Below are 17,774 nucleotides of genomic sequence, written 5' to 3' on the forward strand. Positions count from 1 at the left end.
GGGCTGAGGGACCGCTCGGGGCCGCACACAGGCATCCCTCCCCCTCCAGCCGGCTGCTGCTGGCCTAGGAGCTTCAGCAGGTGGCCGCCTATGGGGACTTTTGGTGTAGCGTAAGGCTTGGTGTAGCCTTGCCTCGGGTGTCTGGCCTGTGAACCTGCCTGCCTGCAGAGGGTCACGGAGTGGAAGCGCACCTTTCTCATCTCTGCCTCCACCATCTTCCTCAGGTGAATCAAGATCAATCGAGAATGAGTCAGGAAGGCAGGGCAGTAACATGCAGGTAGTGATGAGTAATGAGCAGCTCTCTAAGGCCACTTCCTCACAGAGTTCAACACGGCCGTCTCCCCAGGCCTTACCCACAGCAGTCCTCACTCAAACATTTCATCTGGGGAGCTGCTTTTCAGAGCTCTGCTGAGGAACTCAAGGACTATCACAATATAATCAGGTACTTAGTGTGTACATATATATTTTTTCATATCTTATTCAATCTATCCTAAAACAAACATGAATACCTGCAGTCAATAAAGGAGGGTGTTTATTCCCAACTTCTTGACGCTGAAGAAGACAAAATCTAGTATTGCTGTGAGGAAAAAAAAAAAAAGTTTTAAAGCTATGTTATTAGACATCCTTTGGCTAGCAAGCAGCCTTTGAGGCTTTTTAGATAATTAATCACTGGTAATTTCTTAGTAACCAACACTGTTTCAATGATTGTACTTCCAGCGATAATGCATAATCTTAAATGTTCTGGAAAGGTGCGTTAGGCCGAGCAGCATTTATTCAGTTTCAGAAAATGAAAATGAATTGGTCAAAGGAGACCTATTGAAATTGTTCACTGAGAGTGCTTCAAATAAGCTCCATATAGGCAACAATTCTAAGTATAAGGACTAGAGAGCATGTTATTCATAAACCCAGAATCAGAAATTGTGGAATGACACAGCTCTCCCATTTTTAAGTTAATATTTCGGTACAAAAAATAATATAAGTTTATTCTGGTAACACCTACAAACCATATGTTTTAGAAGTATTTCTCGGCTTTAGTTTATAATAAGCACTTGAAATGACAAAGCATTTTAAAGATGTCTGTGAAAAAGTTCTTGGCACTGTAACATTAACTTTGTCATTTTTTCCACCTATGTTTGTCATGTGTCGTTTCAAAGTCCCTCTATGGTCACCTACTGTATCTTTTCATGACAGGTTCAGTGGATACAAGTTTGCAGCCAGAGGTATTTTGGAAATACTTGTTAACAATCTAATATTTAATAAGTGTTTAAGGAAAGAATAACTTTAAGAAGTGTTTAAGGAAGGAATAACTTTGGTCGTTCACACCCCCTCTCCCCCCCCCCCCCCCCCCCCAAGAAAGCTACAACACATTGGTGGGTGCATTTGTTTAATGCTTTAGTCATTTAAATAGAACAAGTAAATTAATTGCAAGGGAAAATATTCAAATATAAATTTGGTAAAGTACATTCTCCTCACAGAGGACTAACCATGTGCCACAGACCTGTGTGCAAAAGAGAGCCTATGAACAATTTTTAGAGCATAGATTCATACCCTGGAGCAAAGGATTAACATCCCAAGTGTCAACCTAACAAGATAAAGAAATCAAGCTCTAGAAAACAGAAGCACTGACTGCAGTTGTCTCATCAGTCATAGTTATAACATCACTACCCCAAAGCTATTATAAAAGCTCTACGCGGCCTCTCCCATTAGATTATTCCTCAGCAGGTGTAAGTCAATATAGGTCTACTGAAATCACTGGAACTGATGTATTCATAAGTGTGACTCCAAGAAAGCTACTGCATATACTTAGCACCTAAACATGGCAGAATAAATAAAGATGCACAAATACTGAATAATACAAGAATACAAAAAGTATGACAGTCACAAAATGCTAGTTTAGAAGTTCTAGTATTTCTAGCCAACAGTATTTTTTTAAAAAAAGTCTACCATTCAATACGTACTTGAAAAGTTACAGCAATACAATAAATTTATAAAGAGATTTGTACCATTTTTAAAGTAGAAAATACAAGTTACGTCTTCCAGCTTGTATTAGCCTTAGCAAATTTCATACAACCTTTGGTTTCAAACCAATACAATGCAAGTAACATTACAGAGCTTACTCATTATTCATTAGGAGAGGATGCTGTACAATTGAGGGAGAAAAGTTGAAAAACAGGAGTACCAAAGTACTGTATTATAGAAAGTAAAGGCTGAAGCAAAAATACTCTTGGGTATATCCTGTACATCATGTAAACAGACATTCAGAACAGTAAACAGGCTAAAATGTCTTTCAAGCCTCCCAAACAGTTACAATATAGCATACATACATATATATCATACATAACATCATCTTTAGGGAATGTAGCCTGTTACATCCGAATTTACTTCTGTGCTTAGCTCATTTGTGATTCAGACAGTACATTCATATAGTAGCAGTACATCTCATTCACTCTTTGGAGTTTGTTGGTTGCCACAGACACGGACAGATCAAACAATACTGAGCTTTCCTTTTAACTCAGATGCTGTTATTATATAATCAACACTCAACTGTTCAAGAGCCATCTTTCTTGCTACTGAAGCTTAAAGTTTTCAGATTTATGCACAGCAAATCAAAAAAAGTAACTTTCAGTTTAAAACAGAACTTAATTGCCTGTTCTACTCAATCAATTTCAACTACTAGATGTTAATTAGACAGTTAACTTCTATTTTAAAAAGCATATATGACAATGATCAGTAAGTATACACCAAAAAAAAAAAAATATTACTACTTGCCTCTGTAATATTCAGTCTCTACGTGTTTTCGAGTTTTGGATAGTAACACTTTGAAAAGAGACCAAATTTTTTTAAATGTTGTGAGAAGCAAGTTACTTGCTTACCTTCAACAAAAAGAAAAAATAAGTTTAGTAGTTTTACAATTTATCAATAGCACTGTGATATACACAAATCCTCTGAAGCAAAATGCTATAGATCAGTACTAGTATGCAGTAGATGTTAATGCAAGAAATTAAGCTTAAGATGTTTGTGGCTGTGTTTGTAAGAAAGACTGCAGTGCCTCATATTAAGAATTCCTTCTAATATTACATCTTCACTTCAGGGTAAATCACGACTGATCTTTCTTCAAAGCTTCTAGTCTTTGTAGTAATGCATTTCCAAACACCTCTCGATATGCAGGGCTGAGAGAGTCCAATAAGGAGTAGACAGTTTCGTGGTACGGTGTCTGCAAACTGTCATCAGTCTGATCAAAATCATAAGCTACTACCTGTAACAAGGAAATCATCAGTTAAATTTTTGTGATTAGGATCACCTTGCAATGGGAAATAGGTATCACAAAGTTTAATTTTTCCAGTCAGGCTGTACAGCAATATGCAAACAAGATACTTGATTTAAATTGCAGTCTGTGCTTTCTACTGTGGGGCTTACTGGTAATACAGTATTTAGACTGTTTCAAATACTTTCTTCCAAAACTCAGAACATTAGTAAAAACTGTCATTGTCACCTTTGGAAAGGAGTCTTACATCTATGAATTCTCACAAACACTATAAATGGTACAAAATGGAGTTGTATACATATTGTATTAATAATTTACCTGGGTACCTGAAAAACCCAGAGTGTTATGCCTATATTAAATTTGTCCATTGGCTACTTCAGTCTTCATCATTTTGCAGATGTCTATAAAAAAATGCCTGTTTTTCCATCAAGTTCTCTTCTCACTTTGTTTGAAGTAACTAAAGATCCCCTTTCTAGGGGAACATGTAGAAAACAGGCTTTCAAATAAGTACAAGACAAGTATGTGTGTTATTTTCGTGCCACTGAAGTATCTTTCTAGGCACTTTTTGAACAAGATCATTACTCAAAACAAATACGCATAAGAAATTATAAACAAATTAGTTTACCCTGAGTCCTGCTTCAGTGAGCTCCAGGCAGTACCTGTTCCTTTCCCTGGTTTCCACATTGATATACGCCACATCCTCTGCACATGGAAGGGTTTTTGAGACAAACATGTTGCTGACAGCAAAAAGAACATCATTCACAACAGCTTCAGCTTCTAGTCTCATATCTTTCACATCTGTTCCTTCAAAGTCTCTATAATCAGAATCCTCTTCAAATCCCGTATTACTGGGCGACTCCATAGGATTGCAGTCAGTCTCCATTCTGCATATGGAAACACGCATTTTAGATTATACCGCTAGACTCAATATATGACATTAATACCATAAAACTGGAGGAATATCTGAAGCAGGCATATTTACCATTGTCCAAAAAAAAGTAAAATAGGAGACTCAGTGAATTCTGCAACTCGGGACAGCCCAGAGAACTCCAAACCTTGCCGTTGGGAACAGCTGTTCTGGTCCCATCAGCACACAGGAGCTACCACAGGAGCTGCTGCTTCACAGACGGGCAACTGGCAGCGAGTTGTGTAAGGCTCTGTTATGATTCAGCAGCAACTAACTCTGCGCTTCGCGGATCCAGAATGCACTAAGAAAACCAAGTGATGCCAGCAAAAACTGCAATTAACAGCTGCTGAAAATTGGCGAACGTAGTCTATTGGTGAATAATTCACCACTGTTATTGATGAATTTAAGACAGATTTCCGAGCGTCTGTGAACTAAATGGGTTATCAGAGGTTATGAGGACAGATTAAAAACAAGATTTTTGTTTTGCTTCACTAAACAACAATCCCCTTGCTTGGTTTTTACGCAGTAAAAGCCAGTACGACTCAGAGACACACACAGCCGGCCTGCTACCACAAAGGGCCGACCCCGGCGCTACCCCACACCCCGGGGAACCTGCCCGAGACCTGCAACGCTGCCCTAGCAGGCGCAAGTCGCTCGCAGCACCACACGACCTCCGTCGCTGCCTCACAAACCCACCCGACGCCCGTACACGGCCCCAGCCGAGGCTTAGGCAGCCCCCGAAGCCCGGCGACTACGAGGGAAAGCCGCTCAGAGCAGGCTCGCGTCTCACGGAGAGGAGCGGGGAGCCACCCACCGCCCCCCGGCAGCCCACCCACCTACCGGTGCGGGTGCCCGGCACCGAAGAGCGATCGCCCCGCTCGCCCCGGGGCCGCTCCCCGCACAGCCAGAGCCTGCCCCGGCCCCGGCTCCACCGCCTCCCGCGGCCGCTTCCGCCCCCGCCTCCTCCGCTGGGGACGCCATTTCCTCGCGGACGTCAGGGGGCTGGGCACGGCGATCGGCAGAGCGGGGGGGGCAAGCGGGAAGGAAAGCGACAAACAAGCAGCCCGCATCGGCCCGGCACAGAACGGCCCGGCCCGGCTCGGCACGGCAGCGGAGAGCTGACAGGGGGCGCCCCCCCAGCCCCTTCCTTCGCCGCACCCCGCGGCGTCGTCGTCCCCCACCTCCGCCGCTCGCGGGGCGCCGAGAAGATGGCGGCGGCGGCGTGAGGATGGAGCTACCTGCCTGAGGGCAGGCGGTGCCGCCCCGCCGGCCGTGCCAGGGGCGCCGCCTGGCCGCGGGGAGCCCCGGCGGGAGCCAGCGCTGAGGGGCGAGGCTGGGCCCGGCGGCTGCCGCTCGCCCCCTTCTCTCTCTCTCTCCGGCCGCCCCGTCCCGCTGCCCGGCCCCCAGCGCGCCGCCGCCATGCCGTGGCCTTTCTCGGAGTCCATCAAGAAGAGGGCCTGCAGGTACCTGCTGCAGAGGTACCTGGGCCACTTCTTGCAGGAGAAGCTCAGCCTGGAGCAGCTCAGCCTGGATCTCTACCAGGGCACCGGCTCCCTGACGCAGGTCCCCCTGGATAAGTGGGTAAGAGATGCCGGCGCTTCGCCCCCTCGGCTCCTGCTGCGGCTGAGGGACCAGCTGATCGCCTGCCCCCGGCTGCCACCCACTTCATTTTCAGTACCCGGCCTCCTTATGTAAAAAGTTACGGCCATAATTAGCGTCTCATCCAGGGAACTCTTCTCTGATATGCGAACAGTTGAAAAAAATAATCTGGGCATTTATTACGGATATATTTTTCCGGCCATGGCTTGGTTTTGTTGTTTGTTTTTGATTATGGATGAGAAAAAGAAGTGTTCACAGTTTAAGTAAAAAAAGGCAGGAGCTGCTGACATCTCAGGGAGAAGGAGCTCATACTGCCCAGACCATTGGAAATTGTTGCTGTAGTTCCAGAGAATCCTGTTTACTGACTACTAGAGATGATAAAAACATATAGTGATCCCTGTTCTGTCTCTGCTTTGTCTTCAGCAGGGAGGCCCTTAGTTCTTTCTGGCAGTGTTGTGTTGGACTTTAGGGACTGTTTTTAGGGATCTCCACAGCCTAGTCTTGGAAATGATGAGAGTATGTGTTGACAGGAAATGGGAAGCTGCTTTTAGCTGAGTTAGCTTAGCAGGTGGGCTGTGTTGCTTTGAACCAACAGAAGCTTTTTTCAGTCTTGGTGTGTATATTTATATATACATATGTATGTCTGTGCACACACACACACACACACACACACACACACACACACACACACTTCTAGCCTGCTGTAGTTATTCAGAAGTCTGTGCCCATGTCTGTAGGGTTTTGTAAAGTTTCTTGGGTTAATTACCAATGGTACTGCATTCCACCTGCCAGTCAAGTGAGTGTCATGAGGAGCCTGAAGTGCTTCTGTGCGTCAGTCACTGACTTTCAAGGTAGCATAGATGATTAACTAACTATACAGGCTTAATGCTTTACAAGCTACTGTCAAAACACGTTTTTACAGTACTGTGCTCTGGGTTCACTTTAAAATGATTGTGAATGATATTTTCAAATAACGCTTTTCCAGTTGTTTATGTGCAAGTATGTTGGAAAGTGGCAGGGGACAGACATTTGTAGAAATGCTCAAAATTACCAGGATTTTGGTGTTGGGGGTTGTTGTTTTCTTTCTTTTATGTGTTGTCCACAGCTTGTTTTCTGTGGCAGGCTGTAAGGCTGTTAGGCTTTGAGTTATTATGCCCTCTAGTGGGTGTCACAGCAGTCTTCACTAGTCAAAGTGACATTATTTGAAATATAAATATTTTGAGTCGGTAGCAATTACAGACAATAGTAAATTAATACTTAATTACGGATACAGAGTGATTAAATGTATGTACACTAAGGCTTAGGTTATCTTTCCCATTTGTAGATCAACATTTTTCTTTCTGACTTATAAACAATGAATGACATGTTTGAAGTTCTCTGCACGTGACTCTCGTGTATGACAGATTGCAAAACAGATGTCATGGAAGTACTACAGCTCCTTTTTTCCTCTAGTCATTGTAAGCTTGTTCTCTGCGAATCACCAGGATGACTGTAGTTTTACATATTATCTCATCCATTTTTGTGGATACATTTGTTCATCTTAATATACAATAAGATGTTGTACACGTGTTTACAATTTCTACAGATAGAAGTACTTGGGGCTATTGCCGTAACACCCTTGCCTCCTGGACTGTTGAGAAAAATCAGAATGTATCCCATGTTATTTGTGGTTGAATTTTAGTGCACATCGAATAGTGTTTTAGCAGGTAGTATTGCTGTGATTCCAGCTGCATGCTTTCAGTCAAACGTGGGAAAAAGTCCTGATGCAAAGTCTGTGCTTCAGTTTTAAAATTTTGCTTAGAATGCTGTAATTAGTGCTTTCTAGGCACAACAGGTATAAAAATGCTTGATTTTTTTTTTTCTTTTAGATAGTAAATTTCTATTTCAAAGTAATAAGGAATGTATTTAATAATTTTTGTTGTAATGTATCTTGCTAGCAAAAAGTTTTCTGAGGTCAGATTTATTCAAAATCGATTTTAATAACTAGCTTACTTCCTCTTATAGCAAATTAATTTGTAAAGGTTCAAGTAATTTAAAAGAATCAGTATTATTTTCAAATAAGGTTTTCATGCCAAATAATTACTTCTTGCTTTATCTTATGCTACTGCCACATCTATAATTATTACATTTAATTCAAAATAACATTTTAATGTCTTTGAATCTTCATTATTTGATTATTTAAAAATTTCCTGACAAAACTGTTTCAAGTTCTGTTTTTTTTATTTTTATTTTTTAAGTTGGTGTCTTTTTCTAGTGCTTGAGTGGACTTTGGAACAGGAACTAGGAAAGCATACAAGTAGATAAAATTCTAAAAGCAAATTTACTGAGAGTATAGAGCAAGTTAACACAAAGTGACAGTTAAAACTGGAGACTTACGAATGAAAAAAATCTGATTTTCTGAAGTTTTTGTTCATATTTATTTTTAAATCATCCTATAAAACAGCATTTTAAAAATAAATAAAAATTGAAAGCATCTTTTAATTCCTTATCTTTTTAACATGTTGAATTTATGCTTTTTTGAGGTAAAATCAAAGTTTGTGTTCGAGATAGGAAGGTTGAAACCACACGTTTGTCTGTAGAATGTTGTATCCTGATACTACAGCCACAGTCTTCATCAGGGTCTTGTGTACAGCAGAAGGTTACACTCACCAAGTTTGGTATGGGATTTAGATTGTGTTTATTTTATTAGAGCAGCCTAGATAGTTCTTATTTAGTGAAAATTGAAATTATTGAACATTTGAATTAGTGCAAACGGGGTTGCTTTTTTTAATAAAGATGGGAAAAATGTGTTTGGTTTGGAAAAGGGCTCTTTTGGACTCTGTAGTTGTAATGAAAGCACTATGGTGCAAAGAGAGACTTCTCCGAGGATTACAGAAAACTTCAAAATCCTTAATTACTGCTTGAGAGCTGGCTTCCATTTCTGTCATCAATTTCACTCAACTCTTTGTGATACTTACGGAAACTTGATTGAGTGGAGTTTTGTTTATAATGTCACTATAAAGGACTCGATTAATGAAACAGTTTCTGTTGAACATTGGATTGTCAACTGAGTTTCAATTTTTGTAATTTTAAATTAGTGTTGAACATGACTTTGAACACAATAAAATATAATTTAGAAATGGCAAGTATGGTATGAAGCAATAGATGATTATTTGGTTGCGTTGTTCCATTGTTGCAGGGAAGGGTCAAATAAGTGTTACATTGAAATTTGTCTTGTGAAATAGGCTTGCCACAGAAACCAGGTACTTACAGCATTCTTAGTCTTAATATTGTTAAAAATTGGTCTTCCAATATTGGTAGAAAAAGAACAGATGAACCTGTATCAGTATTGTGGTATTTATAACAGTAGGATAGCAGAATTTGTTGATGTGGTGTAAAAATACAGGCTATATAGCTAGCCACAGATAAAACTATTATGTTGAAAGCTCAGTAATGAATGGAAACAAATTATGATGGAATCAAAATACTTGGAAACAGCTGGTTTATTGTTTCTCTAATTCCTTTTCTAATAGATCAATCTGTCTTATTATATACAGTGTATGTTTATATATATATATATATATATACATATATACATACACACACACATATGTATGCATTATATTTTATTGTTGTTACTATGCTGATTATTTTTTTTCTTGATTCTCTTCTAGTGTCTTAATGAGATCCTGGAGTCTGCAGATGCACCTCTGGAAGTCACAGATGGTTTTATCCAGTCAATTTCTTTATCTGTTCCGTGGGGATCGTTGCTACAGGATAACTGTGCATTGGAAGTAAAAGGATTAGAGATGGTCTTCAGGCCAAGACCAAGGCTTGGTAGGTTTGTTATTTTTTTTATTTTTCAGAAGGAAACTCCACAGTTTTTCAGAGGCAAAAGGCTGCACCTGTTTTAGTCAGTTCTTAGCGTTATTTAAAGTGTCATTTTAATTTACATGCATTAACGATATAGAGAATCTAATAAAGAAACTGTCCAGTGTTTCTTAATTGGTTGTTCTGTTAAATAACTTACAATGTTTATAATACTCCTACTGCTGTATCTTTTCTTCCAAACAGCTTCAGGCATATTGAAATCAAAACAGTGCAGCGTGGTAGGGAGTTTGTTAGCTAGTTTTTTTGGTTATTGCGTGCCAAGTGCTGTTAGTCAACATTAGTAGATGTGTGGACCTTGGCTGTTACGTGGCAGGAGAAGAACACAGTAGTGTAAGACTATGAGGGGGGTTCAGTGAGGTACTGGCTTTCTTCAGCAACTTCATGGCAGAAGCTGCATTTAGTATGTATATTTGGATAATAAGTACATTTTAATTGCTATCATGGTCTGAAATAATGACTTTACTGTAAATACTTATTAGCTTTGATTATAACGCTGAGAGCATTGTTTGAGCTCTTCTGGCTTGTCTGTATCCATACAAATCTAGATGATCTAGTTTTGATTGTTCTGGTGATAAATTTTTAGTGACTATGAAACTCCCAGAAATTCTGTTAACATTTATTATTATAGCATGTGTGGGACATTCCTGTGCATTTTTAATTTGTGGAGATTAATGTATGAATGTTTGAAGGATTTTAATTTGTTTTCCTTTTTATAGTGTAAAGAAGGTGGAAGAAAATATTTTATTCCAATATTTTTTCTTTGATTATTCTGTATTTTTTTTTCTTTTCATAAGTGGAAAAATGCATAAATCTATTCTCCATCTTTCACGAGTTACTTTAAGTAACATATTTTCTCTGTTTCATTCTTGTTTGTCTAACTGGAACTAAATTTTGAGCAGTCTTATGTTCTGATTTAAGATAAGTTATTTGAAAGAATGGTAGTATTAGGAGAAAGGTTTATTTGTTCACTTTCATGCATTTATTTCTATTTGATGAACAGTGCTGGTTTTATTTGGTTGCTAAACTGGAATGTTTTGTCCATTTAACATGTTTGCATTTGTACTTGTTGTACTGTTTGTTTCCTGTACTAGGGTGTTATGTTGGAAGTTTATTACCTTTTCTAATCTAGATTTATAGTGTTTGCTCACAATAGGCTTGGTGTTAGCTGATAGAATTTCAATTAAGCTAATCTGTTTGCTAAAAAACTTGTTAAGCTTAACACATGCTGGGCTCTTGGATTGCTCTTTTATTATTTTATAGTTAGTAGGCCAGGTCTGCATTAGACATTTAAACATGTTTGAATTAACATGCTTAGATAACATTTTAAACCTTGCCAAGTCTTCCCTCATCTAGGGTGTGTTTCAAATGGAATAGGAAACCCGAAAATAATTCTTAAAAACAAAGTTATTTCTTTTATTTCTTTTATTTCATTTTGCTGATTATGCCTGCAAAATCATACCAATATAATAAAGTTTAGAGTGAAATTATTCACTTAAAGCAATGCTGAAGATTGGTTAATTTGAACAGTGTTTTCATCCTTTAAATTACTTTAATCTATTTAAATTGTACTGGTGAGGTTCTGGTATTTGAAAAGTAGTGTATAGGGGGAGTGGAGAGGCAGGTGACCTATTCTCCGTTATCACCAGTGATAGGACCCACGGGAACGGTGTTAAGCTGGGGCAGGGGAAGTTTAGGCTGGACATAGGAAGAGGCTCTTCCCCAAGAGGGTGGTTGCACGCTGGAACAGGCTCCCCAGTGAAGCAGTCACTGCCACCAGTCACCAAGCCTGTCTGAATTTAAGAAGAGATTGGACTGTGCACTTAGTCACATGGTCTAAACTTTTGGGCAGACCCGTGCGGTGCCAGGAGTTGGACTTGATGATCCTTATGGGTCCCTTCCAACTCGGGATATTCTATGATAAGCCATAAAGACAGATCATGACTAAGTTCGTTTTTAAGTATGACTTCTTACCAAGCTGTTGAAATCTTTTCTTGTTGTCCCAAATGTATTACTTATTTCATTTTGTTTTCATTGTTTCAAAATGTTCACAGACAAATTTATTAAGACTTCTCTTACTTTACAGCATCGGGGTCTGAACCGATGTATTGGTCAAGTTTTATGACCAGTAGTATGCAGCTTGCAAAAGAGTGTCTTAGCCAAAAATTGACAGATGAACAAGGAGAAGGATCCCAGCCTTTTGAAGGACTTGAGAAATTTGCAGAAACTATTGAAACAGGTATGAATTCATTATTGAGATCTGAGTGAACATCACAGTTTTTGTTGTGTGTCAGTTTTGCAAAATGGCATCTCATTTGCCATAACTTCTCACAAATCTTCACTTTATACCTGTAAACTTATAACAGGAAGGCAGGACAATAGTTCCTGTATTCAAGGTGTGTGTGTGGGGAATGTACTTGGAAATATGTGTATACATAGTGCAGTGGACAGAATGAGCCCTTCTTCAGGGCCAAATTGGGCATTGTTTGCACCAGAACAAATTGAGGTAAATCTGTGTGTGAATGACTGGTGAGGTGCCTTAGTTGTGGAGGTACCAGTTTAGTACTTCACACAAACTTACTGTTGTTAGCGTTGATGCTTTTGAAGAAAATCAGAATGTTTTTTCAGTTCATTTTACACAAAGCTGACCTGTTAGGATGTGTATGTCAATAATCACACCATGTTGCTAGATATACTTTAGAAACTATGCTTGCTGTTGTTGAAGTGGAAGAAAATAAGTGTTTATGACCACGTGATGGAATGGAGAGCCTTGTGCTGGAATGTCTGAGCTATGGGAAACATCTGAAATCAGATCTAGAAATAGAAGTATCCAGATAAAGACCCATAGTGCTTATAGCAATGTTTAGGAGTTTAGACATGGTGCGCAATGCGGCAGATATTATAAGGGTCATCCACACTGAGCAACAGAACAATTTGGTTTGAGTCGCTGTTTGCTCAAGTCCATTACAGTCCATTTCATGGTATGGTGGTACATACTAGACATTTAGGAGTAGTTCACATCGTCACTTGAGATCTTGTTACTTTATTAAACTTAATGGCAATTTATTTTCACTGAAATAAATATTGAGAACTTTGTCAATTTAAAATGGCCTTTCATTTGGTTTAGAAAAGTCGTTATTGAGTAAAGTGACTTAAGTGCTTGCTGTCTTTTAATTTTCTCATTTAAGTTCTACGAAGAGTGAAAGTTACCTTTTTAGATACTGTTTTGCGAGTTGAACATGTGCCAGAAAACTCTAAAAGTGGAACTGCACTTGAAATTCGAATTGAAAGGTAAAGATTTTTAGAAAAAATCTATCTATATTTATATATATATTTTCAGGACATTTTTTGCCACTTCTTGTACAAAGTATTTTACCATGTGCACATAAACATATCTTCATATACAGTTAGACACTAGATCTTGAGTAGCCCTGTTAAGACTACCTCTTTTATAGAGCCAGGGAGCGGTTTCTCCACTGAACTTTAACTGCGCAATATTTAATCATCAAATTAGAAGAGATCTAGACTTTTCAAAAGCCAAGGTAATGACCGCTTCCACAATTAATGAACACCATCTCTCAGAAGCTCCAAAGTCATTTGATATTATTGGCAAATCAGGCCACCTCTTACTCAAAAGGGATAAATAGCATGTTGTTTTGATATTTGATACAACTTATTTATGGAAAGGCAGATGTATTTTTCCACTGTAGATTCTCTTATGCGAAGACTTGCACCAAAAATTTATGGGACTGGAATACATTCTCTCAATATTCAAATTCTATTTTGACACAGAATATTACTTTCAAATAGTGCTTGTAGACAACATAAAAATATTAGATGGTAGATTTTCCAAAAATCAGGGTTCTGAAGCAAGAGTTACATATGTCCTAATGGAAACAGTGTTGGGCAGACTCCTTCGTTTTACGGTTAGATTAGACATAAGTACTAGGGTAATACACCAGGATATATTTACACTGGAAGCATGTTGCAAATGTCCTGTAGAAAATTGAAGGTCTCCACCCGTTCCCAGAGAGTGGTGGTTTCTCCTTTCAGGACAGTCTACGGCATTGTAAATAGTCTGAAGAGGGAGAGAGCATGTACAAACTTAGAGGCTAAATGGCACAATAAAGGTAAAAATTTGCATGCTCCTACCATCTTTATTTCCTTGCTTTTGTCTCCCAGAACTATGTACTGTGATGAAACTGCTGATGAGTGCTCTGGAATTAATGTACATCAGCCCACAGCTTTTGCTCACAAGTTACTTCAGCTCTCAGGTGTCTCTTTCTTCTGGGATGAGTTTCCCGCATCAACAAAGTCCTCCCCAGTGTGTTCAGCTACACAGCTGGTAAAATAAAATGCATTATGTAAGAATGTAAAGTGATGAAGCATAGAATATATTGTTACACTGATGTATTAGATTCATTCTAAAGGATATAGAAATTGAACTTTTACTTGCATCTGTATTTGCTAACATTCATAATCACTTCTGTTGATTTTGACAAGGGGGAAGGAAATGGAAACTTTATTACTGAGTAAAACTTAGGATATAATGCAGTGGAATCTGGTTGCAAGTTTAATGTGTGGAAGTCCTCTATAACTTGCTATTCTGTGGAAATTTGCTCCAGTTTTTTTTGTGATGGCCTGATGTTTCATATTTTTATGTGCCTTGTTTCTTCACAGTTCTTAATAAGTGTTTTATTAATACCACTATCAGATTTATATTTGTGTGAAATTATCATTTGTGTGATAAGCTTATCTGAAGTGCATGTTTACATTTCTTGATAAGAAATGGCGTATATTCTAATCCCTATCTCTGTAACGTTTTAAGGCAACTGAGCCAAAGCTTTCACCTAGCTGGAACCCAAAAATCACTTATGAGCCACATCCGCAATTAACAAGAAACTTGCCAGAAATTACTCCTTCTGACCCTGTACAGATCAGTAAGCTGATTGGTAGAATGGAGCTGAGCCTAACATTAAAGCAAAATGAAGTACTTCCTGGAGCTAAGGTTAGTCATGCTTTCCTGGTCTTTAAAATTATTGGTTATGTAGGATTTTTTTTTTAACTGTATACAAAAATGGTAAGATTTTCAAAGGAAAAGAATCGCCTTAGGTTTTGTTTTAGATTTGCTGCGTTCAGTACTAATGTATATGTTTAATAAGACATCTTTACAATGGATATCTGATATCTTCCCAGGACGTATCATAAAATACAGAAAAAAAAAAAAAAAGGAAAATATAAATATAAAAATATAGAAAAAAAATATAGATATGTTATCTGTTAAAAACTGTATAATCGTTAGGGGATTTTTTTTTAAACTTATAAATAAAAGAAGAGTAAGTCAAGTGTGGGTTTGTGGGTCTATTTTGTTTTTTCTTAAGTAAACAAATACGTTAACTACTTAGATATTCTCCTGCTATTTCTATGCAAAGCAAACAGTAAAAGGAACTGCAGGAGGACAGTTAATTACAATTACATTTGGAAGTACAAGAAATGCATTGAAATCTCTTAAAGGAGGGTTCTTGTATCTTGGAGATGGAATGAATTTATGTATTGAAGTGAGTCCTGAGGAAATTGTTTTGTTTTCATGAAACTCCTGCTGCTATTCATTTATCCTTTTTTCTTGTAGCACTATGACTAAGCTTGCCTACGTATGCATGGAATGTTTAAATGGCTGATTAAAAACACTTTAAAAGGATATAATTACTTCAAGAATTACAAGTAGTCCTTAAATTCTTGCTTAGGTTGCAGCACTATAAAACTAATGTGAACATTTCTACTTTTGAATTTTTATGTTAAAATTTATAGCAATAAAATAATAATGCTATATTTAAATGCTAGTAGTTAAAATAATATTTTGACTTTGACGTAAAAATACAGGAAACAAAGCAGTTGAAAATAAAGCTTTTTTTTTTCTTTAAAGGTGTGAATATATAGGTAAATTTGTATAAATATACGCCCCTTGTCTCCAATATTAAAATAATCTATTAACAATTGCAGGGAAATTCTGTTCTACCAGAGGTCTCTTCCATGGGCTGCAAGGGCATCTCGGCTCCAGTGTCTGGAGCACCTTCTCCCTCTCCTTCTTCTCTGACCTTGGTGTTTGCAGGATTGTTTCTCACAGCTGTTTTTTCCTTGCAGCCTACATAGCATTTTGTTGTTTCTTAAATATGTTGTTGCAGGGGTGAAAACCTGCTTTACTGATGGGCTGGGCTGTGTCCTGAGGAGAGTCTGGTGCAGGGCTGGCTGTAACCAGCCACGCCCAGCACGGGACAGCCCATGACCTCTTCTTACAGAGGCCATCCCTGCAGCACACCCTGCTACCAAGGCTTTGCCACCTACACCCAGTACAATGAGTATAGAACTTTTGAACTGAAAAATAAATCTATAAGAGTTCTTAAGATAAATTTAGCTTGAGCAGTTCTCACAAGATAAGTGGCTTGCTCTGTTGTATACCATGTTAAAACAATTAGACTTTTAAAATCATCCTGCTCTTTTGGAACAAAGCATTTAAATCTGTTAATCTGTACACTGAAGAGAAATTCTACAGAGAACCTGTGCAGTTTTTAAGGTCTACTTCAGAAGGAGCTGATTTCAGTATTTTGTAATTAGTACATAAAAGCTAAATTTATACTGTTAGTTGCTTCTAAAACTATTAAGCACGGGCATGTTAATGGTATTCTTGAATTTTCCTGCTAGGTGAATCTGTATTTAATTCAAGCAACTAAACAGTCACTGAGACAGGTCTGTTCATCTTGCCAAGCTACAAATCAGAAGCAATACACTGTTAAAAGTTCTAGCTGTTGGAAGATGAAAGTATTGCTGGGATGGCTGTGTTCTTTATAGCATCAAAATCTATCATCAGAATATTTGAGTCAAGACTTCTAGGGAAAAATTGTGTTCATTAATTTCTTTCCTTCCTTTTTTTTGCAGTTGGATGTGGATGGACAGGTAGACTCTGTACATCTGTTTCTGTCACCAAGGCAGGTGCATCTTCTGTTGGACATGGTAGCAGCTATTGCAGGACCAGGCAAGTGAGCATTCTGTAAATGTTAGATGTGTATTTAGGTGGACCAGAATGAAGATTTGTAAGATAAACAAGTTTCTTCAGTGGAAAAAATGTTCGTGGTAGTAGATTAATAATAATTTTTATCTGTTTTTAGCAAAATGCTCTGAGTAGGACTATAATGCAGTTTTTATTCAGTTGCAGATTGTTGGTAATGAAAATGTAGGTAATGATTTTATTATTTTTATTTTTTTTAAGACAAGAGATGGGGAAATGGTAGTTGGAGAAGGTCAGGAGGCCAGAACATTTTTGGTTCTTACAGCTTCTGTCTGACCAGAGGGTTTAGGTTAGTATTCCAGTTCGTTGTGTCCTATGCTTTAGAGACAGGCACGGAAAACACTTAATACTGGGTAGATGCTTGATACTCTTCTAACGATGCTAGCATTTTTGTTGTACTAGACTTGTTAATTGGTTTTCGATAACTGGAAAAGCATTACAAATAGTTTCTAATTTGTATCATCTTCAAACCTGAAATTTTAATAATTGATGATAATAGTAAAATCTTCAAGGGATTGTGTCCATTAGTCTCTAAAGCTGACCCAGAAATATACGGTGATATCATATGTGAACATATCTGCATATATGATCTTAAAACAGTCACTTCAGACTTGAAAGTAATGCTAAAGAGAGAATAATCCATCTTGGATGCATAAAATCCCCAAAACAACGCATATATATACATCTGATACACAACAGATGTGTGCGCATCTACAGATAGATGTGCATATAAATCTACATATATGGATACACAACAATAACAATTGGTTAATTTTCAGACTCAGTTTTGAATTTTCTTTGGGATACTGGTGAGGAAGTAACAGTGAGTTTTGTGCCTTTTTAATTTAGAGAGCCTAAGCAGGATAGAATTGTCAAATAAAGATAGGAAGAACCGACCGATGAAGCAGGAGGATGAGTATCGAATTCAGATGGAGTTGAAACGTTATTTAAGAAAAGAGTCTTTATCTGCAGGAGCCTCATCTGAACAAAGCTTCTATGAAACAGAGACTGCCAGAACGCCTTCTAGTCGTGGCAAGTATAAAAGATGATGCTGTGTAGCAAATAGCCTGTTG

The 17,774-nt window shown here is 38.3% G+C and overlaps 2 protein-coding genes across 6 annotated transcripts in view; one reads left to right on the forward strand and one right to left on the reverse strand.

The window, feature by feature from the left end:
• Positions 1-30: 30 nt before the first annotated feature.
• Positions 31-17,774, forward strand: part of ATG2B (autophagy related 2B) — a 48,688-nt gene continuing 30,944 nt past the window's right edge. For 2 of the 5 annotated variants that reach the window (XM_040557768.1, XM_040557767.1), the window contains exons 1-8: positions 5,437-5,753; positions 9,425-9,587; positions 11,725-11,877; positions 12,827-12,929; positions 13,821-13,983; positions 14,467-14,646; positions 16,572-16,668; positions 17,551-17,733. In XM_040557768.1, the coding sequence (XP_040413702.1) occupies positions 5,592-5,753; positions 9,425-9,587; positions 11,725-11,877; positions 12,827-12,929; positions 13,821-13,983; positions 14,467-14,646; positions 16,572-16,668; positions 17,551-17,733 (1,204 nt within the window). In that variant the 5' untranslated portion in view covers positions 5,437-5,591. Of the gene's footprint in view, positions 111-224; positions 443-5,436; positions 5,754-8,411; positions 8,429-9,424; positions 9,588-11,724; positions 11,878-12,826; positions 12,930-13,820; positions 13,984-14,466; positions 14,647-16,571; positions 16,669-17,550; positions 17,734-17,774 lie in introns of those variants that run through there. The other 3 variants (XM_040557769.1, XM_040557766.1, XM_040557770.1) reach the window with 3 other exon arrangements.
• LOC121070511 (GSK3B interacting protein) lies at positions 1,368-5,242 on the reverse strand. The gene is made up of 3 exons (XM_040557775.1): positions 5,013-5,242; positions 3,891-4,149; positions 1,368-3,256 (listed from the first exon to the last, which is right to left on the reverse strand). The coding sequence occupies exons 1-3, from the start codon at positions 5,240-5,242 to the stop codon at positions 3,098-3,100; spliced, it is 648 nt and encodes a 215-aa protein (XP_040413709.1). The 3' UTR covers positions 1,368-3,097.

Source organism: Cygnus olor, chromosome 5 (assembly GCF_009769625.2).
Source record: "Cygnus olor isolate bCygOlo1 chromosome 5, bCygOlo1.pri.v2, whole genome shotgun sequence".
Lineage (NCBI taxonomy): Eukaryota > Metazoa > Chordata > Aves > Anseriformes > Anatidae > Cygnus > Cygnus olor.

Coding starts and splice junctions, on each gene's coding strand:
- LOC121070511 (XM_040557775.1), bottom strand. CDS start 5,242: ATGCGGGCTGCTTGTTTGTCGCTTTCCTTCCCGCTTGCCCCCCCCGCT. Junction 4,150..5,012: donor GGTGCCGGGCACCCGCACCG/GTAGGTGGGTGG, acceptor TTCCATATGCAG/AATGGAGACTGACTGCAATC. Junction 3,257..3,890: donor TCACTGAAGCAGGACTCAGG/GTAAACTAATTT, acceptor TCCTTGTTACAG/GTAGTAGCTTATGATTTTGA.